Below are 24,243 nucleotides of genomic sequence, written 5' to 3'. Positions count from 1 at the left end.
GACACCTAATTCAGGCATTGGCTGCCTTTAGCGGTTTAATTCTCGTAAGCTTCACCCCCATCGCGCAATCACAGCGAGCCATGGCTGGAGCATGGAAGCAAAGGAGTCGGACCTGTCAGTTGGTGACTTTCTCTTTTAATTCACCACACTAATCAATTGCACCACCGTTGCCTCCAGGGGTAATTGTATCTTAATACTAACTAGAAGTGAGAATGAGATGGGAAAAACGGAGTGGAAGAATGGGGGGGGGGAGAAAAATCAACAAAGATAGAAGGAAGGGGACACATTTCTCCAGTAAAACCTGATGGTAATCATCCCAATCCGCTTAGCCTCTGTGACTAATGGGGTCTGTTCTTAAGGGACCTGGCACTTTCACTATGGTGCTATAGAAGCCATTAATGTCTTAACTTATACACCTTCTTGGGGCTGTTTAGTAACACACACACATAGAGACTCCTTTGCACTCACACTTTCTCCCCCACTTTCATTCACTTTCAGACACACACATACACTTACGCAGTCACACTGCACTCCTGTTTCATTATCCCGGTGCCTTGTTGGCCTCTGCTCCGCTCCTGCTAGGGAGGTTAAACGCAGGAGAGCTGGGCCAGACTGCACGGTTGGAGGAAAAAGGGGACCAATGGCTGTTTCTGGGGAGGGGTGGTAGTTCTGGGGAATCAGAGCAAGGGGGACTTGATGAGAAACAGCTGCTCCAGGATTGAAGGGTCTGGATTGGGATATTTTTTGGGGGGGCTGGCGGAGCTAAAATTTGGCCTTGCTGTGCTCAAGGCCAGAGCTTCACTTGAGCTGGAAGGGAGGGGGGGATTTCATTCTCCACACTAGAGTTGGAACAGACAGAGGCTTCCAGGTCAGACAGGCTCTGACCCTCACAACCTCTGTCTACTCACCAATGATGACAGATAAGACCACCACTTCCTTCTGTTAGGCCAGATAATCAGATCTCTTACTCATAGTGTGACACACGTGCTCCCGCTTTCTCTCACCCTCTCTTCCCACACTTTCTCTTACAAATTCATGCCGATCACACATGAGAATAACTTCAGACACGATCATTCACTTAAGCTAGTTATAGACGTTATTATTTGATTCATAAAAAAGTGAAAACGCATTTGACTTATAAATTAAGCAATTTAAGCTCAGACCTAATCTGTTAAATGGCAGATATAAACGATTAGGAGAAAGATTTCTCTTGATGGCTTGGTTTTAATAAAGCATGGTACCTGACCAGATCTTACATACTTCACATTCAGCGAACCAAATCATTTTAGAAAAAGCATAGAAAAATTAGCTGTTTACTATATTTCAATCAGAAAAGGCTCAAAGTCAGTTGTTGATGGTATCAGTGAGGTGTTTTATAATGAATTCAGAGGCGGTGAAGAGATCTAAGAATCTATATTTTGGATAAGATGCTGACAGATGTCTGCAATTCTATTCTTGAATTGAAAATCGTGTAATTGTTAACAAATCTGTGATTCTTTTGTCTTTGGAAATAATAGGAAAACCTTGTTTATATTGACTGCTCCCTCACCTGCATGGTGTGATGTTTAAATTTTCTCTTGAAACAAATTTCAGCTGTTCATGGCAGACAAGCATGAAGAAAAATCCTTAATGTATCTTTTTTTATCATTTTGTATTGTAATTATCCACATCAACCATAAACATCTTTGGTTAGGCTTTGGAAAAAAGTCAGTCACAAGTTCTTGTTGGGTGCGTTTTTTTTATGAGTTGGAGTCTATAGTCAAATCGATTGTAAAAAGACAAAGAAAGACAGGAAGAGAAGGTTGTGACTCACCAGTGTAGACAAATCTCCCAGGGGCACCTTTGCAGAACTGCTTGGACTTGTAGGACAGCGTGACTTCCACAACGCCGGGGATGTGCCGAGGGGGAGTCTGAACACGGATGGCGTGGGGAGTTATCAGCTGGATTGCAGAGGGGGAGAAAAAAAATTATAAGTTGCTGTGAAAAAGAATATGTCAGAAATTTTATGTTCAATGCAAAAAGTAAAAAATCTAGTGTGGGAAAAAGTCCTGATTCTGGAAGCTGACACTAACTGCTGGTCATCAGTCTTAAATCAGCTCTAATTTATTCATGCAAACCCTGTTCGAATAAGCTTTAAATCACCACAGTTGCATTTAGTGTTTATTTTATACAAAGGTTTGAATGATATTTCTGTTTGAAATACATGTTAGTTTCTCATCAGAGATTCTTTGAAAGCATAAAAACTGCTATTTCTGTTATTCTTATAAATATTTACCATCTGTCAGGTTTATGGGATAACTACGATGGATGTAATACTAATTAAAAAAAACCAAGATATCTACTTATAACCCTTTGAACAGAAACTCAGTCCTGAAATTCTAAACCCTTTTAACAACTTTTCTATAAGGAAATGTTATATCATACCTCACTCCATACGAGCATGGTGCCGAACACGACTTGTAGACCATCGAAAAAGTTGTCACCGATGATGATGACGGTGGCTCCTCCGGTGGTCCATCCCTCACTGGGGCTGATAGCCTTGATGCATGGGGTGGCTGCTTATCCAAGACAAAGAGAAGAGCAAATTCAGCACATAGGCTTTGACACTCCAGCACATGTCTCTTTTCAATCAGACACGTTACTGAATCACCTCCACCTTAAGCCCAGCATGTCTCTCCCACAAAGACATATCATGGAAATTGCCTCCAGAAAAAAAAAAAAAAAAAAAATGATGGATTTGTCCTTTAAGGCATGAGAATCAAAATCATTTATCAGCCTGGTGGAGTGGTTTAGTTAAGCAGACCCTTCAAATGGTCCACTTCACAAAGGCTAAACGCCCAGGCTCACCAGGAAAATTATTTGATGGAGCAAATTATGTGTCAGGGCAAATGTAGCTATCAGAATTGATTAAGCATGCACGGACATGTACAGTAAAATTTTAAAGCTGAACACATCTTAAATGAGTCAAGACGTGGAAATGACAAGCTAAAGCTTTGCTGCTTCATGTTATTTCATTACCTTTGTTCTACGATACAGTGAAGGCACACTAAGGATAGGTTCAGGTTTCATAACGTGGAATGCGCTCATGAATTATTCAGAATGAGTTTTTTTTTGCTTTCTTTTTGTGATCGATTCAATCCATTTCATATTGTTTATTACAATGCTTTTCATCTGGCATGACTTCTGCTGTGAGGCTCTGCCATTCATCAACAGTGGGAGTTGTTATTATAATCTAATTTGAGTGATCTTATGCCTCACTTTCACTGTCACTTGATGCATTGCCTTAATATGGCGTTCGGCAAAACACTGTGTTTACAACAGAAATAGCATGACAGCTTGCCATAAAATAGCAATATCAAATTTAATCTATTTTCATCAATATCTTATAATACAATGTGAAATGTGCATGTTTTTCCTGCTGCTCAGATGCGTGCAACTATTCCTGCAAGTTCTCCCTCAATTTTTTTTGTTTTTCTTTCCTTCTTTGCTCCTTCTGCAAGCTCACTTCTAAACCTCCTTTATCCCTTCCATCCAGTAAGTAAATCACAGTCAGCCATTGTTGTATGGATCACCTCAGACAAGACATCTCCCTTTGTTTGCCTTGCTGTTGGGTCTGTTCAGGTCATGTTTGCTCTCCCTCCCTGCCCATAACGTGCGCACACACACATTGGTACTACAGGGAATCTGACTTTAACAGGCGCTGTTGACTTCATGCTAATCACCTCGTACAGATTTTCATTTGTGAGGCCTGGAGGAGTGACATTTGCTTTCCTTAATTGCGAAGCAGAGCGTCTGAAAGAGGACCAACCCTCCATGGGCATGCCGGGGCCCCCTCTAAGGGCCTGACCTTCATCAGTGCGGACGATTACAGCAAATAATTCACCCTTCAAAATTACTGTAAACAAATTGACTTTGGGGATGAGAGAGAACGAAAGGAGGAGAGGAGGGAGAAGGGGGGGCAAAAAGAGTGCCTGATGGTGACGGTGACTTTTCAGGGGGGGCAGCTGCTGCCTAAAACCTACGACGTTCTGCGCTTAGTCACGCACACACACAGACACGAACGTAGACACACACCACCTTGGAAATCCCAGCAATGGCTAACCACCTCCTGCCCCCCAAAACCCACTCCTACACGCAGGAGGACCCATGGCGAGGCAGCGACTGAGGCTCTAAGCCGTCCACCCTTCTGCCTGAAAATTTGCATATGTCTCAATGCACAGTCAGAGCGGGGAGCATGTGCTGAATGGGGACCGTGGCAAAGTGGATTACACAGTCAGCACAGCCGATGTGATGACAGACACGCACAGCCCCCCCCAACGCACCCACCCGCCACCCCTTGATAGACATCAGTCAAAATGGACAGAGGAGGACGCAGTGAGCCTATCTGATGGGTCACTGAGTCTTTGGGTTTGTTTGTTTTTTACAAACTTTGGGCTTAAAACTACAAATTTCAAGACAGTCCTCTACTTAACCACACAGCAGGTTATTTTATGCTTAAAAATGACAACATGCTGCAACTTTTTAACCTGCTTTTCATCTTTTTCTTTCTCAGTTTAGCGTTAGCCACGGAGGACGTCAAAACCGATACAAGATCTGAGTGGAGGAGCTTCTGGCTCTGGTATAGTGACACTCAAACAGGTCTGATGTGGCCCTGTGAAGCCGTCCTTTGTTCTGCCTGCTGAAATGTGTTGTAATTGTGCTGTGGGATGTCCAGATGGTCGGTTGATAGTGCAGCTGATGGGATTATACCTTTTACCTCTCCCTGGGCCATCTGTTCCCTTTGACTCTCTCTTCTGTCTCTCTTTCTTGCTGTCTCACCCTCTGTCTCTCTCCTTCTCTTATTTCTTTTTCCTCTATCCCCTTCTTCCCTTCTTCTTCTTCTTTTTTTTTTTACCTCTTAGACCCGGCGGTCTGGATTCGCTTGTCTTTATTGCATAAACCCTAACAGCATTACAGCCACTTGGCATGCAAATGAGTCAGGAGCTGCAGGCCCTATGCTAAGTCTCCTATATTGTCTGGGGCTCTATAATGGTGAAACCGAGCTAAGGAACGTGTGTGCATGAGTATATGTCTGTATTTGTGTGTGGGTGAGTGAGTGAGAGCGTTTCTGTATTTTTGTGTGTGTGTCGTGGGGGGGGGGGTTGTTGTGTGTGAGAGACTCAGCTATTTGTGAGCATGTTTATGCACCTTTGAGCCTGAATCCATACATGTTTGAGTGACAGCAGGCCTCAAAGCACATTCATGTCTGAATGCATAATATGCTTGTTGTGTGACAGAGCACACAAGTGAACAAAAATGTCACATGGCAAGATTCAGTCTGTCATCTAGGTGCTTTCCCCTCCCGGCACCAATAGGGGGCAGCACTTCTTGAGCCTGAGCTGCAGATTGAAATGATGCATCCCTGCTTGAGCCAGTCAGACAGCCACAAAAGCTGAAAGCCTCTCGCCCTGTGAACTCCAGAGGAAGAATGTGTTGCTAATTTAAAGCACGCTGTCTGTCTGTTTGCCTCCAAGTTGTCAGAGCAGCTACGGAGAAAAAGGCTGGAGTTCCGTTTTATAAAACCGCCTCTCATTTTTTTTCCTCCTGTGCCACATCTCTGTTTGTTAAAGGTGACTCAAACAAAGTGAGCCATCGCTGTTGATGCATAATAAATTAGTTTGTTGCAGAGCTGAGCCTGGGAGGAAAAAAAAACACATCTCAACTTCTAAAGAAGAGGGAAGGTGTATTAAAGTTATTAGACAAAGACATGTTCAACTGGGCGGTTGACAATTGCTTCTTTTCGTGCTTTACGGGGCGTCACTCTGCTGCTTTGAAGAGTGCAGTGAAGAGGAGAATAAAAGGATGGGTTGGGGTAACCTGTAAAGAACCCATACACGCACAAACACACACACATAACACACAGAGGGTCTCATGGGAGCGGGGGAACACGGAGGCAAGGGCTCAACCTCTTTAATTGCTCTCCTCATTAAGAAACTGGTTGCTAGGCGATCCACACCTATCGTGTCATAAACGTGAAACACACAAACAGAACGTCAGTGAACATAATGACTTTGGTGCTCCGGGCAGGACTTTAATTATTTGATTTTGTTCTCCAGTAGAGGAGTCATTAATAAAGACAAAAACAAATAGATTAGCTTTTTCCCCCACTAGGACTAGAGAGCATCGAGATATATTAATTGTCTATGTTTTTTCTTTTTTTTTTTTCTGTATTTGTCGTTGTTGTATTAAACATTACATTTGCTTTTGGTCACAGAGGCATTAATGCCCATTAATGTGTAGAGAAGCTTGTTTTAGTCTGTGGCATATATATAAACTGTTTGCCTAGCCATAATTGGCTCTTGAATTTTCAATATAAGCAATTGCAGGAATGTCTAAGTCAGCTTTCTCTTCTCTTTTTTACAGCATTTCAGCTGCACGTTTTGCTTCTATCCATAAGTGAGGGCCACAAGGGTTGAAAGGTTACACTTGGTGCATTTAACTTTTTGGATTTCCCATGGTTTGGTGGTCCCACTTTTCTCTCTTTTGGCTGAGAAGGCAATCAGTCTATCATATGGAATCAGTTGGAGGAAAAACAGTAAGTTCTGTTTTTCGCATAGGCCACCCCACTCCTCCATGCACCCACGCACACACATTCAGTATCAGCTGCAAACGCCCCCCTCCCCGCCCCCGCCCTCTGTCTTTTCTTTTCTCTCCCTGTTTCAACTCTCACTCAGCTAAATCTACAGAACCCCAATGGCAGGAAATTGACCTCATAGCCAAATTCTTCAGCAATTTGATCATGCTTCAAAGTGGCTTTTAGGACAAATGTAGGTGCATTACGGAATTGGTAGCATAACATTTTTTTTTCTTTATTGGTTGTCACTTGCAGTATTTAAATGATAAACACTCTGCATATTGCATAGTATTTCCAGGCACCACATCACACAAGGTGGGATGGAAGCGAGAAGCAACTTCAAAAGTAAAAAAAGAAAAGAAAAAAAATGAGATGATTGAGAGTCTATTGATTCTAAAGGAAGAATAAGGAGCTATGGGTGTGTGATATAAAAACTGAAGTAAAAAATAAAAAAGAAGAAACTAATAGAAAAAAAAATGAGCGTAGCAAATTATAAGATGTAAAAATGTGCCTACCATTTTCCAGATAAGGAGGCGTACCTTCTGAAGGGTCGAGTCTGCGAGCCCTTCGCCCATGCTTGGAATTGTTGTGCACAAACATGTTGTCAGAAACGGCCAACACATGGCCGTCCACGTTGACGGTCGTCGATACGACAACCTGCAAGGGAAGCAGAAAGAAGATGTGATGTAGCAGATACAGGCAACAGATTCAAACAGTGAAATCTATATTGCATACATCATTGTATAGCTTGAAAATATAAATACACACAGCACCTTTTCTCATTTGATCACATTATAGCCACAGACTTTAATGGAGTACTTTTTAATGGACTGCTACAAAACAATTCATAATTGTACAGTAGCAAAAACAAGATATTTCATTTTTTATCTGGAAACTCCACATAGCCCTGAACACAGCATCCTGAGGGTGAAACGTGTTTATGGCAGCATCATGCTGTGGGACATAGTCAATTGGTATGAAGGGAGCTTAAAGTAGGGCCATCCTGGAAGAAAAACAAACAGCTGGAGGCTGCAAAACATGCAAAACCAGGGAAGGGGTATCACCTTCCAGAGGGACAGCAACCTCAAACATACAGTTGCATGAAGAATGTATGACTGCATTATTCAGATTTCACAAAGTCCTAGAGTGACTGCCTTTAACAAATTAAGAACATTTTTTATTTTTATTTTAAGTCTTAGTTTTTCTGCAAAAAAAATTTTGTTTTGAGAGATCTGATAGAAACATACACACTAACACCGTGTTATTGATTCAACCAAAAAAGATGCATGCTAAACATGTCTATATTATTCTTCCTCTACTTCATTATTTTCTAACTTGTTTTGGTGTATTTTATGATATTAGAATGAATTTCATGAAGTTTGTAGTTCTAATTTTAAAAAAATGAGTAAAAAAACTGAAGGAAAATGAATTTCTTCCTGGTCAGGAGCATACCTTTCTAACTGTTGTTACACCTGTTGGAGTGATTGCCCCTTTCGAATAATATCACATTGCAATCTTCTTCATTTCTGTTTTTTTATGTTTTGCATTTTTCTAAATTGACTATTTAATTGCTTGAATACCATTTCCATTTATCCACTCCAGTAACTCCCATCGTGACTGACACTCAAAAATATTGATCAGTATCCCACCAACCCTGAGCATGGAAGGCCGTTCCTTTTAAAATATTACCGGAGTCATTAACATCCAGGCCGTACGCCATCCCCATCGCTCAGCAAACATTTTACCAGTATCATATTCCAAACCACACTCCATATTTTATAACGCTTATTTTTGTTGTTGTTTTTTGGCCACCGCATTCCAAACAAGCAGGCCTGCCTGTGAATGGCTGAAGTGTTTTCTGAGCCGGAAAGAGAGAGCCCCTCTCAGGTTTGCTTCGCCGGTAAGTGACCTCGGCGTGGTGCTGGAATTTAGGGGGGGTCCTTTTTTTGGTTGGTTTGGGAAAGGTGGGGGTGTAAACGGGAGTAGAGGGAGAAGGGGAAGTGAAAGAGCTCCATTCTTGTGAGCAGGTTCAGAGCTGGGCCAAGCAGAGGATGATGGATTGGGCCCTTTCTGGCCTCCAGCTGGTTTTGGGGGGTAATAAGTAGAGTCTAAGGCATGTAAAATACACAACTTTGGCCAGAGAAATACCTATGCAGAAACATCTGGGAAATCCATTAGGGGGGTAATGGCATCCTAACTGTTACGATCATCATCTTTTAAAATAAAAAAAATATATCCTTTTGTTTCAGAACCTCGAAAAAATGAAAGTTGGTTTTTGCATTTCTTCCAGCCACTATATCGTGAGGGGTAAAAACCCATGGTGGCTGTCACGCATCAGTCCACATTCACCCTGAGGGAAGATTTGAGGAGGCAGGGGAGGTTTGATGGCCGTGACATCAGGAGGGGACACCCTGTCTTGTCTGTTTCACGTCTGGGCTTCCTCCTGGAGGATGCCGCCTCATATGTCTATCACTGCATAGTGCTGCCAGTGACGGACGCTCTCCTGTAGTTTGTAGTTACCGTGATAGAACAAATCACACTTACTCTTGCTGTCTCACCTTGACCTAGTGGGCTGTTTGTGTTGAAAATGTCTCAGTAGGATGGATGAATGGTTGGATAAATGGATCAGGAGAGGTCAATCGCTGTTAGTCTTTACTTCTCTGACAGATCAGAAGTTTGTGGGAAAAGAAGCACTAAAATCACTCTGTTCATGTGTTCACGTTTTTTCAGAGCCTGCTTTTCCCATTCTTAGAGCTGCATGACTGGCATTAAGCATGTGTACATGGGCCTTAGAAGTAGAAATGGACACAAAAAAAGCAAACACATGCGCTCCGTTTATGTGCATGCATCCATATGTGTTCGTGCCCGTGCATATGAGTGCACAAGAAGGTATGCATTTCCTCTGCCAGACAGATCCTGAGTTAACACTGTTGTTACATGTGGTTGGATCTTCTCCCCTATACACTGGGGCTCAGAAAGCTGTCAGGAACACAATTGATGGCACTCTTAAATCCTATATCCTTATTTGTGTCAGATGGTATTCCCTAATAAATATTCTGTCCAGGGCACGCATGACACAAAATCCCTCACTCTTTCTTCCTCTGTTTTTTTTTTCTGCTTTCTCCAGTGCCAGTAATAAGAATGTGTTCATATGTGAATCTGTGTCAGGGTGAGTTAGTGCAGAGTAGCAGCTGTAGCTGCACATTTCTACACCTGTGCGTGTGTGTGTGTCTGAAAAAGGGAGACAGACAGTGAAAGACAGTGACAGAAATAGAACATATGTGTGAAATAGGTTTCAGTCACCTGGAATCTGCGCATGTCTCGTGGATTCCCTGCATTTTTCAGACAGTTCTGATTGCACTTGAGAAAGAACTTTAGGAAGAATCTGAAAGAGAGGAACAGAGAGAAGCAAAAACGATGACTTATCTTCACAAAGGTGAAATACTTTAAAGAAAATAAAAACACTACTTATTTAATGAAACTCTCCAAACACTCCTGGCTGCATCCATTCATTCATCCACAGCATTTTTATGTTATTTTATTTTCTAACTCAAGAGCTTCAGCTTCTTTGTGATCTCACCTGAGTTCACAGGTCTACCCCAACACCCATCTGCCACTAACATACAGGAAGTCACTTGATATTCCACCCACCTCTTTAATCCCAGGACACCCCCTGTGCAATTAAAGTTCTCCTGTTCAATAGGGAAGCAAATGAGGCCCACCTGTGACCAGGTCTTGTTTGAAGAGCATCAGGGATAAAGGACCTAACAAGGTGAGAGCGCGCCACAAAACTTATAGTCCTGTCAGGCAATTAGGCGGACACTCCTGGGACCGCAAAATGCCACACACACAGGCGCACACACCTAATGCATACACACACCCATGTACTTGTGGGTGGGTGAGGCAATTATGCCACAAATTACAACCTGGCTAATCGCGTCTGAACAAATGTCACGTCTGAGTGAGATCTGGGCCCGGTTTAGCTTGCATCAGCTTCCCTCTTCTTTTTCTGGACGTATTGATAAGGGGGCAAATATAGAGCTGTGCTTATTCAGATGTGGCCTCCCCGATGCAAGATACTTAAAGATTGAAATTTTACTGGAGAAAACTTGTGCAAGAAATGATCTCAGTTGTAACCCATTGTGCAAGAACTCTACACATAGAATAAACAATGAAATCGACCACAGATCCTGACTGATTGTGCCTTTGGTTGCTCCAATTAGAAAATACAGCACAGCCATATTTATTTTTCATCACATTGCACAGTTATTACTATATACAATGCTGGTTGCCTTTGTAAAAATGACTTGTCTGTAGAATCATTGTGTCTTACTGGATTACCATAGATTGCACCATAGATTGCACGGCCATTTCATTCAACTAAATTCAGTGGCTTGTGTGGCCTGTGAGGACGCTTTCACAACACTTAAGACTTTGCGTTCACCCAGTGGGATTCCAGCCAGGCTATAAATCAGACTCTGAAATGACCCTTCTAACCCTGGCCGCATTAACACATGCACTGGTCATTTAGAAGTGTTCTTCGATAGACTCCTATACTTTTGTGCTCCAATGTGGACCCAGGAGGGAGAGCAGAGGTGAGAAAATATTTTCCCTCCACATCCAAGGAGCTTTGGCTTCAACATCAATAAAAGATGTTTTAAACCATGCCAGAATGCTGATTGCCTGTCGGTGTGTGGCAAGGCTGTAAAAAAAAAAAAAAAAAAAGACACCCTAACTTGTCATTAGTGCGTTTCACTTGATTGTGTTCTCTGTGTTTTTCGGGTTGCATCTGTTGGCTGATCATCAAAATGACCATTATGTACTCTAATTCCCTGACCCTGTTTTTATTTCCCAGAAGAGTCATAATGTAGAGCAGCAGACATCTGCGGAAAGCAGACCTGAAATACGACTTTTATTTGTCTGTCGCCCCTCATAGAGCATGCATGTATTTGAATGTGTGTGTGTTTGTGTGTGTGTGTACATCACCTATTGAGAGACAATTTATGTCAGAGCTTGAGACAGAACATATTTTTCAGGTATTCACTTCATAAAAAGACTTTGCATTGTCTTTTCCTTGTATATTTCAATACCTTTTCATGCAATTTCTGCAAACAAAAAGTTAATGTCCACACAGTAATAAAGCAGCTTCTTTATGTTTAATCTTATGAAGGCAATTAAGTACAACTTCTCCTCTTAAAAAGAGGCTTCATTTATATTGTCCAAACTGCTATAGCATTCATTACATTTGAGTTGGTTAGGATTCTCCATGAGTACTCTGCAAATTGGTCCTTGGTGAAAAGGAGAGCAATTAAGACAAGGCCCCTCTCTCTCCTGTACTTCTTAAATATCTACAGAAGTTTGTGCTGGTGTTTTGGCACGCACAGAGACAAAAGGAGGTTGTTTAATTGTTTTTTAATGGGATATCAAGTCGTCGCTGCCATTAGATGTTGGCAATGGAGGGCAAAGGGGGATAGAGGGAAAGAATGAACTGCAATTAGGTTTGATTAAAGCTATCCTTCTCAATAATCAGCTGTTCTGACAGGACAGGGGGACCCTGGTGGCCGCCGAGATGGAGGAAGGTGTTGAGTGATATTAAGGCCAATGAAGGGGATATTAACATGGCTAATTAAAGCTCTTCCAAAGCCGGGAGAGGAAGCTCTCAGTGGACTGCACTGGATGAAATAATCGGCCAAGGCAGCTATCAGTTGGAGGAGGGAGAGAACAGGAGTGTGGGAAGGGGTGGGGTGCAGTCCATGCAAGGGAAGGGGGGGTGTGGGGGGGAGGAGAGTTAAGGGAGGGATAGTGGGAGGCGTAAAGGAAAACTATGAAGTGTGAAGAAAGACAAAGAGGAAGACATCGACAGGCATATAGAGAAAGACTTCCAGGCCTGCTACAGAATCTCTTTTTGACATCAAGCCTCTCATTCTGTACGCCTGAAGTCTGCCAGTATAACTAAGACCTGACACGGGCTTTTATCTCCGACAGCTAGTCATACAGGTCCACAAATCAACGTTAAAACAATCCTGCTCGTGCCTTGGTCTAAGGCAATTAATACGGTTCTCCTGTAGTACCTCCATGCTCGCCCACTGCCGAAGCTACTAATCATGCCATAATGATTTCTCTCCCTCTGGTCAAAGGGGAAATAGATTGTCTCTTTAGTAATGCAGCAGGCTCTGCGCCTTCCACTCCCTGGCTTCACAGACCCGGTAATTGAGGAGAAAAAGGCCGACTTTGGCACTTTGACTGATTTGAGGGCTGCTAGACCCTCTTATCTTTACTCTGATCATTTTAGGCTGACACTCAAAGGAAGACCCATCGCCCTAATTCGAGCTCACCCTCTCCTATCATCAAACAGAGGGGGGAATAGGGAAAAAAAGGAAGAGAGAAGAGGGGGAAAAAACAAACACAGGAGGTGAGGAAGCCCTTCTCTCATTCAATGGCCAATTTAATTGCTGGGTTGATGTCACTCATGCATAAATGTCCAACCTTTTGATTTGAGTGAGGAGGGCAAATAAGGATAATGTTTTATTATTAAGAACGTTCTATCGATTTTAGAGGCCAGCTCTCTTTTCATTTTTATTCTTTTTTTCAAGGTTTCTGTAAGGTGTTTAACGGTGTTTAATTTATTCATCTTCATTTTAAGCCTTTTAGTCTTAAATATGACCAGAATTTTTAAACAAGTTATGGTCCATGTTCATTTCTTACCTTATTACTCTAGTTTCTTTTTTTTTTTTCTTTGCTGTATTTTTAGAAAGTCTTTATTGTTTGGAACGTTACAACTTTGTTTCATATCTGCCAACCTGTCATGATTTGCAGATGAAAATTAGCCTTTGCGACTAAATCTGGCATATCTACATGATGGACTAAAGAGCTCATGTTACTTAATATGAGATGTTTCTTTACAAATGTTTTTTTGGGAAAGCACAGATCCCATGTCGCAGAAATAAAAAAAATATTAATAAAACTATTTTTTTTCTTGAGACATTCAGCTTTACCTGCAACCTATATATATTATCTGTCTCTGAAGCACCATAATCTATTTTTATTATAAACTTTGAAACTTTGGTAATTCAAATGAACAATGTATTTTATTGAATTTTTATTCAAATTTTTTATTGAAAACTGCCACCTTATCTATTTTTTTTTTTTTTTTTTTCAGTTTTATTTTCAAATGATCACAACATTGTAATTGACAAAAAGCAATAGCTGACTCTAAAGATGTATAAATTAAGGTTAGGGATTCATTTTTAATTTTGAATATAGTGTATTAAAAAAAAACGGTTTCAGTATAACTAAAAATATTTTTCTTAACAAATTGTAGGCTTTTCAAAATGTTGACAACCAAATAATGGTTAGTGACAATGTATTTGTTGATCTATCTAATACTTTATTGTTGTTTTTACTAAGGTGTTATTTCTTAAAAACTGGATATTTTATTAAGTGAATCACTGAAATAAGACACATGTTTTGGCAAATAGATGATCAATTTATTAAAATATGACTAGTAACTCAGTATTTTAAGGCATATATTGCTATGTGTTTGCAACCAAATGAGTGAACATGTTTTTTTTTTTTTGCATAATAGTCATTGTAGAGTGTATTTCTAAATAAGTTTGGCTCAAAGCCAGGATATCAGTTACGGGTCTTAAGAATTCAGTGCATCTTATTGGCTTAAACCTGAGAGACCCTATTCACATGCCAGAGCCATTGATAGAAATGCATTTTACTTAAATAGGTTGAATATTTGGATTTTTGTTATTATTATTATTATTATCTGAAACATAAAAAAAAATTTCGTATATCCATTTCTGTCTACATTAATTTCTGTCATTTCTTAATTACTTCCTGGGAAGCAATTTTTTTCCCACTGAAAGTACACCTTGTTCTTATTGTTCAAAAGAGCTCCCTGTATTTACTCAGGCCGTTACACAATACACTGACAGATGGCCACAGTATCTGTAAGAGGCAGGTATTGACAAGACTAAGCTCCTGATTGGTGCCCCGGTACTAATGACTAGCATGCAGTGTCCACAGCCGGCAGCCATGACAGTGAGGTCATCCGTTGCGGGGTGGTGAGTATCGATCACCACCCAGCTCTAGCCCATCAGGCCCCAGCTGCCTCCCAGACTCAATGGGCCCCTGTTACAAGAGCCCTGTAAGAAACGGCTCCCAACACCAGACTACAATCTGCTGACACCAGATCTCTACGCTGAGATAGTAGTACACGGGTCAATAGCATATCGGATTTCCAAAACGCCAGGGTCTTAATGTCAAGCCTCCTGCCTTTCCTACCTACTGCTCTGGTTATTAGGCACTTCACTGAACTGCATTCAGATCCCTGTTGTGACAAGGAGGGGCAGGTAAAACGAGAAATAGAGACACTTATAGATCTTAATCTTCCCCGAACACTTATTTATGCAGCTGAGCGTGCCCCGATATACATGCCAGTTAAGTCCCTGGGAGGCCGCACTAAGTGAACTCGGCCCTTTCTGTCATATTTCTGGTTTGCCGCTGTCCTCTCTCGTCAAATAGGGCTGTTTTTTCTCGTCTTAGCTGAAGTAAACGACAGCACATTAACAATATTTGCTCTACCCCTGTACAAGCGCCAAGGGACCAGACCACCAGATCCTATCACTTCTTTATCAGGGAACAAGTGCCTCACTATCTGACCTTATTGGGTTTGGGAGATTAACCCTTCCACCCACTGGTGCTGCCCACCTCCTCAGAGAAAAGCAAGGCAGATGTTGCTGTGATTATTATTGTTCGACATCGAATACCCCCAACTACACGTCTCTGAGAATTTATTAGGTATTTCCAAGGCCCTTTCTGGGTTTTTATTTCTTTATTTTTTTCAGCCGCTATTGTTGGTTTATAGTGTTGTTTCATATTTCATATTTCTGTTGATCGTATATGTGGGTTTTGCGAGGGTGTCACAAATAATTTATGTGCTTCCTCTGCAACGTAAGATGTAGCTCTGTCCCTCCATTCATCCCTCTTTACCCTCTCCACCACCACCCCACCCCCTTCCTCTCTAATGGGCAGAGTGGCATTGACATTATTTCACTTGAGGATCCCTCACTCTGTCAATCCCTCTTCATTTACTCCATGGCTACAGGACTCATTATGGTATCTCTTCCTCCTTCACTCTCCCTCACACTCTCACTCATTCTCCTCACCACCTATCTCTCTCTCTCTTTTTCTCTACACTGTTAGTTTCTTACTTAAGAGAATCGCTCGTCTTCACAAATGGTTTCACGTCAAGCCCACTCCCAGCTATAGCCCCCACTGATTCCCTTCGGGCTTTGGCATAGGTTTACTGTAACAGATTAGACGAAGACTTGGAGCTCCTGCTAACTATCCATCACCAGCTAACAGTGGACTAAGGCTGTGTGCTTTATGCAGCTTTTAGCTCCAGCCCCGCCACACATTACATGTTTAGCCCCAAGCTTTCTCTGCCTTTCCTATCCCATTCAGATCTAGATGCCGCAGAGGCTGTGTACTGTTGCATGCTGTTCTTTGTTTTACTCAGAATACGGCGTTACTCTACCAGGACTTTGAACACAATATAATAAGACACGGGGCATGAATAATTCTGCGTAACTTTGTCTTGTCTAGTGCTTTGGTAAATAAAAACAACAAATAAGATGCTAAATGCCACAAAGAAACCATCCTCTGCATTGAAGGTGGAAATCCTCAATACAGCTGAATGGCTGTCTAGCTTGAAAAAATGTTTATTACAGATTATGCATGGACAAGGGAGAGGTTCCCTTGATACAAAATTAAGAAAAACAGCAAGGTTTTATGATAATGTAAAAATGTAATGATTGCTTTTGTCAAAAGGAGAAAGTCAAACTTATGTTTTACTGTTGGCAACATGTTTTATGTTGTATCTATTGGCAAAATAAGGTACCTAGCCCTAAGAAAAAGTAAAAGATTTAACATTATCAAAATTTTGAAAAATTTTCTAGCAATTATCATACTGAATATTATACTTTTTTTCTGTTTTGCTGTAGTAACATATCCCATTCAGAAACAGTTCTAAAGATGTCTTAAAGATGTCTTTTGTAAAATCTACTTTTTTTCTGATAATCCCAATCTAGAAAATGCAATTTTCTTCTAACTGTCTAGTTACTGATAAAAAAAAAAAATCTCTTACATTGCAATTTTTTAATCCACTGAAGCTTGTAGTACAAATGTATTTTATATGGCTTCACAATAAATGTTCTGATTGAGTTGCAAATTATTACTGCCTCGCTTTATTCCCATCATTATTGCATCATATCACACCAAATTGGGTTGCATGGTATATTTCTGTTTAGAATATACCAAATTGAACTAAACTGTAGTTGAGAGCTATAGGCTAAATCGTATAAATCCAGTATTTGTAGTTATTGCACCTTGAATGTTAAAGAATCTTGAAAATGTATGAAGAGATTATTATTTCAGGTACACAGTAATTAAGCCAATGCCTGTACAAAACATTATGTTTAAACCATAACTTAGTAAAACATTAGTTTTACCTTTTATTTTAATCACCTATGACAGTATAAACAGTATAGATCGATAGGTTTCAGCCATTATAACAACACTCAACAACCCAGCTTCCAGGAATACCTACTCACCAGCTGGACACCAAAAAGGTATCCGCTTGTTTTTTGGGGGGCGGTTTTGTGCATAGGAAGAAATATGCTGCTTTGATTACTGGTCAGAGCTGGAGCTTGAGGCCTTGAGGAAATACCAGTCAGCACCTCCTTGCACTAGTGAGATGGAAGATAACCACATGTTGCAGTGGCTGGGTGAATAGTTGTATTTAGGGTGTCAGAAGGGGTGCTCTGGAAGAACACAATAAGAGCCATACAGTACAGGCGCTCTCCTGTGGCACCCCTAAGAGTGATCAGATCCAGGCGAGGTGCAGAAGAACACAGCTGTACAGCAAAGGTTTGCAGGGAGGCTGTTACCGCTTACAGTGCAGACAGTCTTGGTGGACTTAGCATGCCATCAGGGGCTGATTTACATATGTGTGTATGTGTGTGTGAGTGCTGCTTTTAGGTCAGTGAGTCAATAGTTTTTGCAGTCAGTCCAAGCATGCTCGTATTTATGCGAGTGTATTCCTACATCATATTATTACTGATGTATAATACATACATCTAAAGTGGCTGTCAGAGCTGATCAGTCATCATGAAGCACTCACTGTGACATTGCCACCACTTTGACGCATTCTCAGAAGCTTTAAAAAAAAAAGGAGGGGGAAAAAAAACAGAGCGGACTGTCATGTAGGTAGGGGGGGATAGAGACAGAAAGACAGAGAGTGGGTCGGTGCTTAAAGCTAACAGGTAACCTTTCTCTGCACCTAGGACAAAGGCAGGGGGGAAAAAGAAAATGTCAAATTAAGAGAGGCCAGGCAGAGAGACGTGGCTGCCATATTTGTGTGAAAGCCCAGTGCTGTTGGCAGCAGAGATGGCTGCTTTCTGATTCATCTGGGGCCGTATGGCAAAGCTTTGTCAGTCTGTGCGAGGTATAAATAATTCAGGGTGAGAGATGGCAATTACAGGGCCCTGCACAACCAAAATGAATATTTTATAAGGACTAAAACTGCCCTGGAATGAATCACACACATGGAGTCACACACACGCATGAGTGTAAGTGAATGTGTGCACACGTACACAGATGCAAGCAAACACACACAAAGGTAGGTCTATGAACCCTTAGCATGGCTGTTGTGTTGTTGACAGTGTGACTATTAGGTTAGTCTTTGCATTCATAGGTTAATCATTTTTTATATTCTTGTACACATATAGGATTTCTGTGTATATACAGTAATGTTTCTCTACCTTGGACTTTTAAAAATACTCTGCTGGAAAACAATATCATTTGTACGCCTTTAATGAGTAAAACGTGTTGATCAGATCTCAGTAAAAGTAAAAAGTGTCAAATTTGAGGATAATAAAACAGAATTAGAGTCTGCACTTTTTGACCCTGTAAATATGGTCTTTGTGTGTGAGCACAGGGAAAGAGGGAGTGTAGTGGGGGGGTGCAAATGCTAATGGGAAAAGATTAAACCCAAAAGCCGCCTGGAGCATTTACCTCTAAAAGGTTTTGTCTGTCAGGTTTCCTGCAAAAGTCTGTCTTTATAATTCTGAGACAAAAAATAACATTGTTCCTGAGTCCTGAGGAGCGCAGTGACTTGGTTGAATGGCCATTGTGTGAGCCTAGCTAATGATACCTTAGCTTTTGTGAGAGGGAGGCCAGGTAGGTCTGTGACATCAACGTCACACAAGTGCTTCTCTGTCCGGATGTTTAGGGAAGGATTTCGCCCCATGGTGGGAAAAGAGTAGAGAATAAACAGATCCTGCTTTTGTGCCATCGTTTGGAACCCCACATTATGTGAAAAGAAATGACTTTTAAAATTTGTAAATTAATCATAACTATTATCCAAGGGTGTGATCTGTACATTTGCAGCCATATATTTGCATACACTGTATAAAATAACTGAAAAATCTTCTTTTTGTATTTCTTTTTTTAACTTTCTTCAAAGTCCGGAATGTTACATACATTTCCTCAGTAATTGGTATAAGTGCATTTTAAGCTGCGCTACTTGGGGAAATATGCATGTTCTCTTTCTACAGTATTTTGCAGGAATTTATGCCCATTCCTCCTGACTCCTAAGTGATTTTGTAATATGTAATTTGTCAGTTTTAGAAAGCTTTTAAAGAAGTAAAGTCTTTCCCTCTGATTGATCTGATGAATATTTTTTTAGATCACTCAGATGTAAAAACTTTCCATATTTTAATTGCTATGTCAATGCCTGAATTATGCAAACCTGTTTGACTGACAAAATTGTTTAAAACTTCATAAGGACAAGTAGTTATTTTAATAAACCAAAGTACTAACCATGCACCAGGGATCAACATATTCTATACCTGAGTGCACTTGAATAGCCAGGGCAAGGCCTGTTTTCCATTAAAAATTGGGAAGAAAATGTTGTTCTTATAATAAAATTCAAGCGGAATATGATGACATTTTGTTTGTAGAAGTTTAGAAGTAAACGTTTTAAATTCTGTTAGCAAGCATAATCTTTTTCCCTAAATTGACAGGGTTCCTAAAAGTCAGTGAACCACTAAAATAGGCAGGTATATCATTAGAGCCTAGTTTCTAAAATGTGTTTCTTGGCAACATCTAAAAGCAGTTTATAAATTAAACATTGTTTGTGATTTGGGGTCATAACAAAATTATCGTTATTGGAGAGATGCCTAAAAATATGTTTGTTTTTTCTCAGTATTAAACACCCCTACATTACCTCTATCATATCATATAATATGTAATCCTCCATTTCTAGAAGAGCTACCAAAGCATCGAATGATGTAATTTCAGCAATGCATTTTTTTTTCCTCCCCACTTCTTTCTTTATATCAGTGGGAGTGTGGACGTTTTGTCAGTCCAAAGGGAAGATGGCAACCCTCTAAGGGAGGAAAGACCCCATGCATGAAGACACAGAATGCATGTGTTGGAAAAAGTGACAGCAAGGCAAATGCTTAGAGAAAGCTGCTTCCTTACCAAACCGCACACTGTTAGTGATACAGCTCGTTGTTATGAAGGCAGCTGACAAACCCCTAGCATGGCATGTCTCGCCCCGCTTGTGAATTTTCAAAGACTGTGATTTGCAAATAACATGAGTCTCTGGGCATAGACTGGGCATGTAAGTACAGTCGGAAAAAAAAAGAGCTCCCCCTGTTCTGCTGGGGGAAACCATTACTTGTCAGCTCAGTTCTTTGTCAGGAACCTGACAGATAAATAGACGGTGTTTTGCTGCTCAGTCCTCCTGCCTTATGTACACAGAAGCGCGTGTCTGCTTCCACATTCAGGTTGACTAGCTTTAGGCGGAGGAATTTGTTGAAAGACACCCTGCCGCTTCTCAGGGCAATGACTGAAAATATCGTGGGCCACTTCAGACAAGCCTCTAACAACAAACAATGGGGGATGATGTGTAACCAGATAAAACACAGATCGGATAGCTGGGTCTGAGCACCACTACAGGGCTTATTTTTCATGCAAATTACTACTAATGAGCTTCCTGAAATCTGACTAATTATATCAAAGTGATTTCTTTAATTAGTTTGTAATAAGTCCTCGCAAAAAACATCATAGTAAACAGATTAAGCTATATAAAAATATCAATTTGTCACACTTATATAAGACGCTGCACAGTTGGAGCTAATCTAGCTTTTCCAAATGCAAGAGCAAACATTTATTAAAGAATTAAACATGCACTTAGAGAATAGTTGGTAACATTAAAGAGGCATGTCTTTTGCATATTTGTCACTGTTTCTCCACAATAGTATAGGAAAGAAGGTTCTAAAAGATGGTCCTAATAGTGGGTGTAATGACTTCCACATATGTGACTGCTACGACATTTAATAATTCAATACTCTAATAAAAAATTCAGTAATTAAAAGTCATGAAATATTTTAACTATCTAGTCCAAGAAGAGCTGGTCTTATTTTAATCAGCCATCAGAGATTACACTTGCGAGTGACTGGAAATACTGCCCATCAAAGCCCAAATACCTATTTGAAAAAGAGCAGATGCTCTTTGAAAAGATAAGAAATTGAATTTATCCAGCACTTTGCACCTCTTGTTAATCCGACAACATTCCTCAAAATTCCCTAAAGAGTAAAGAAGAAGAAGAAGAAAAAAAGGTCTAATGTAGTACCAGTCACAGGAGAACTGCAAAGACTACCGATCTTTTCTGATACCTTCAATCTGCACTGAGATGGATTAAACATTCAATTTGTTACTCGCCAGACCACCACCTTGGCTCACCACTTACCATACAAATGGAAAACACGCTAGTAATCTATTAGCCTGCCTGGCCTGACACTGTATTATGTTGTATTTGTATTATATTTACTTCGGGGAAATTACGATTCAAGTCATATTTATCTTCGTGTGGAAATGTGTGTCTAAATGGAAATCACCTATAGTGCGAGGGTGGATGCAGAGCAATACTAATGTGATCCATGAACCGTGCGATTTAGTCACCCTCTATGGATGCACTATGGGCTGATTCTACATATCAAACATGCTCTCCCCCTGTTAAAGCCCGTACCCAGAGCCCCCGATGCTGTTTGATAATTATTACGCTTACATTGCAGCACAAGACCTTGCCTGTGGAGCTGCAAGAGCCAGCCCCCTTCCCCATAAACACACACACTCACACATGCAGACGCACACACTCCCTTTGTCATATACAGTAGTAAACAGCTTCCCAGTAAGCTGTTTGCACTTCATTGCCCGCTTTAGGAAATAAAAACAAAGAGCAAATTGGGGGTTTTGCGTCTCGGTGAATAAATAAGGTTGTTTTACTCACAGAATCCATTACCTTTTAAAACATGTGCCTAATGCGTGGAGTCTTTTCATTCCACAAACAAAGCTCAAATTAGGAATTAAATACTTTCGAATTTAGATAACGGCATTAGCTCCCTGACATCAATGTAAAAAAAGTTGGAAGCCATCCATATCATTCCCGCGCCTCCATTGTTACGTTAAATTGCAATATTAATCCCGCGCTCCAACCAAGGTGCCGCTGTTTTTTTATGCGGTACACTTGAATTATGCTATTGAAGTAATTGATAGTGATTCACTCATTGAGGGTACTAATCCCATGATTCAGTTCATCTCTCTCAGTGCCATTTACCTCCAGATGTTTAGGGTTTGGGGGTAATCAATAAAGAGGGAATAAAGATTGGCATTCACAATACTCCCCTTGACAAGCTCCAGCCGAATGTTTGTCAAGCAAATTAAACACACTTAGACTTTTCACCTGCTCCTACAACGACACCACATATGGCCGTGAAGTTAAAAATAAGAAACTGTGCATACATTACCATGCATAATGCACAAGTCCCTCCATTTAATATGCAAATTTTGTAAAATATTACTGAATACCTTCTGTTCAGAATGAATAAATTTGAATTGCAATTAGAATAATCTTGTATAATTAATGAAAACTGTCAATTTTGGTTCCGAAGTAATTTGATTAGCATGTTGATAGGACACTTATCAAGTTCAGTAAACTGTTAGATTAAGAAGATGAAAAAAAGAGAGATTCTAAGGATATTTTTCTCAACGGCTCTGACATTTTCCCTTGGCATTGTAAACAAAGACAGTAGCTGGCAAACTTCCTGATTCAGGGGGTGGGGGCTTCGAGAGAGGGAGGGTGCAACAGAGGAAGAGAAATAGAGACGAGGACAGAGATAGAGAGCCTCTTGAGATAATCTGTGAATCTCAGTCCACAGATGAAAAGAAGTCTATCGTCGAGGTTCCTGAGCGAGCCACTCATCTCTGCCCTCTGCTCTCCAGCTAAGCCCGAGTTTATGGGATTTATCTTCTGAACCATTTGTAGTTTTCATATTACATGATGAGTTAAAAACAGCACACAGATTCGCTAAATGTTTCCAGGCTATGAATGTGGAGTTCTCAGCTCAAACCCGCAGACAGCTAATCCCAGACTGCAATTCTTCTGAGAGTAACTATCTATTAGCGATCAACAAATTGATGTACGCCATTGTTGCATTGTATAAAACAGAACCATCTGTACAGTCTACAGATGAACAGAGCTAGTGACCTCCTTTTCCCCTCTCTTTCTCTGCTCATTAGCTATCCTGAACCTCTTTTTCTCCCTGCCTTTAGTTTTCAAACCCCCAAATGAGACCTAAATCGCTTGCAATACAGGTTAGCTCGAGGAAGGAGGAGGAGGGGGGCAAACATCTGTCGCGCTAGGTACCCGCATGCAGCTCGGGGTATCTCCTGCGAGGAACTTTGGGGATGTTTAATTCATAAACGCTGTCATCCATGTAAACCTCCTGATTTCATAATGACTAACTCTTGGTGGTTTAATTAATTTAATAATGCCTTTCAGAAGCTATAAATGAAAGGGTCTCTGAAGTGGCGCATTAATTAGCTGATGCCGATGCTACCCCTGTCAGACTGGTGGCTGTCAAAAAGCGGGGCAGAGCGGAGGATGGGTACGGCTGACGTCTCCAGGTTCAAAGGTCATGCCAATCACACTCCTCACTGTGCCTAATGAGTCGTAATTTGTGTCTCATACACACGTGTGTTTGAGGTCAACTTGTGGTCATGTCCGTAATTCTAGACCACATGAAAATAACCGGTAGTGCGACAAGGTAGTTACATCCTCAGTAATAAGCAGTGGCATGGCCGCATTATGTTCCAGCTTGTATTTACATAGTAACCTCCCTCTCAGAAGGACTCCATCACAACTCTACCTTTACCTTATGTAAGGCTGGGGTTCTCATTTGCTGTAAAGGAGAGTAGAGATGTCTTTGAAACAATATTCTATGAAGTTATTATGAGTAACAGTTCCCTTACCTGTAGAGGAAAGATATCACTGCAGGTTTGTAGAAGAGGAAAATCCTAAAAGCTGTCCCTGTGTCTCAGTTGATCTTAGCATTTACAACAAATCAAATAGAATTTTTTTCCCCGTAGTATACAACACTATTTTGTGAGCTACATCTATAGCAGCTCCTTCCTGCCCATAGCACACCATGGTCTAAAATGGTCTTGTTAGGAAGAGCTTTCCAAAACATATAATTTCCCTTTGACATAATTTA

The 24,243-nt window shown here is 40.8% G+C and overlaps 1 protein-coding gene across 8 annotated transcripts in view; it reads right to left on the bottom strand.

Moving 5' to 3' along the window:
* Nucleotides 1–24,243, bottom strand: part of LOC107093578 (transcription factor COE3) — an 82,180-nt gene that overhangs the window by 23,471 nt on the left and 34,466 nt on the right. For 2 of the 8 annotated variants that reach the window (XM_015388727.1, XM_015388721.1), the window contains exons 7-10: nucleotides 9,917–9,998; nucleotides 7,129–7,270; nucleotides 2,425–2,555; nucleotides 1,814–1,940 (exon numbers count right to left, since the gene is read on the bottom strand). In XM_015388727.1, the coding sequence (XP_015244213.1) occupies nucleotides 1,814–1,940; nucleotides 2,425–2,555; nucleotides 7,129–7,270; nucleotides 9,917–9,998 (482 nt within the window). Of the gene's footprint in view, nucleotides 1–1,813; nucleotides 1,941–2,424; nucleotides 2,559–7,128; nucleotides 7,271–9,916; nucleotides 9,999–24,243 lie in introns of all 8 variants that reach the window. The other 6 variants (XM_015388719.1, XM_015388724.1, XM_015388722.1 and 3 more) reach the window with 3 other exon arrangements.

Source organism: Cyprinodon variegatus, unplaced genomic scaffold (assembly GCF_000732505.1).
Source record: "Cyprinodon variegatus isolate N-32 unplaced genomic scaffold, C_variegatus-1.0 Scaffold433, whole genome shotgun sequence".
Lineage (NCBI taxonomy): Eukaryota > Metazoa > Chordata > Actinopteri > Cyprinodontiformes > Cyprinodontidae > Cyprinodon > Cyprinodon variegatus.
This window is presented reverse-complemented; position numbering and strand designations above follow the sequence as displayed.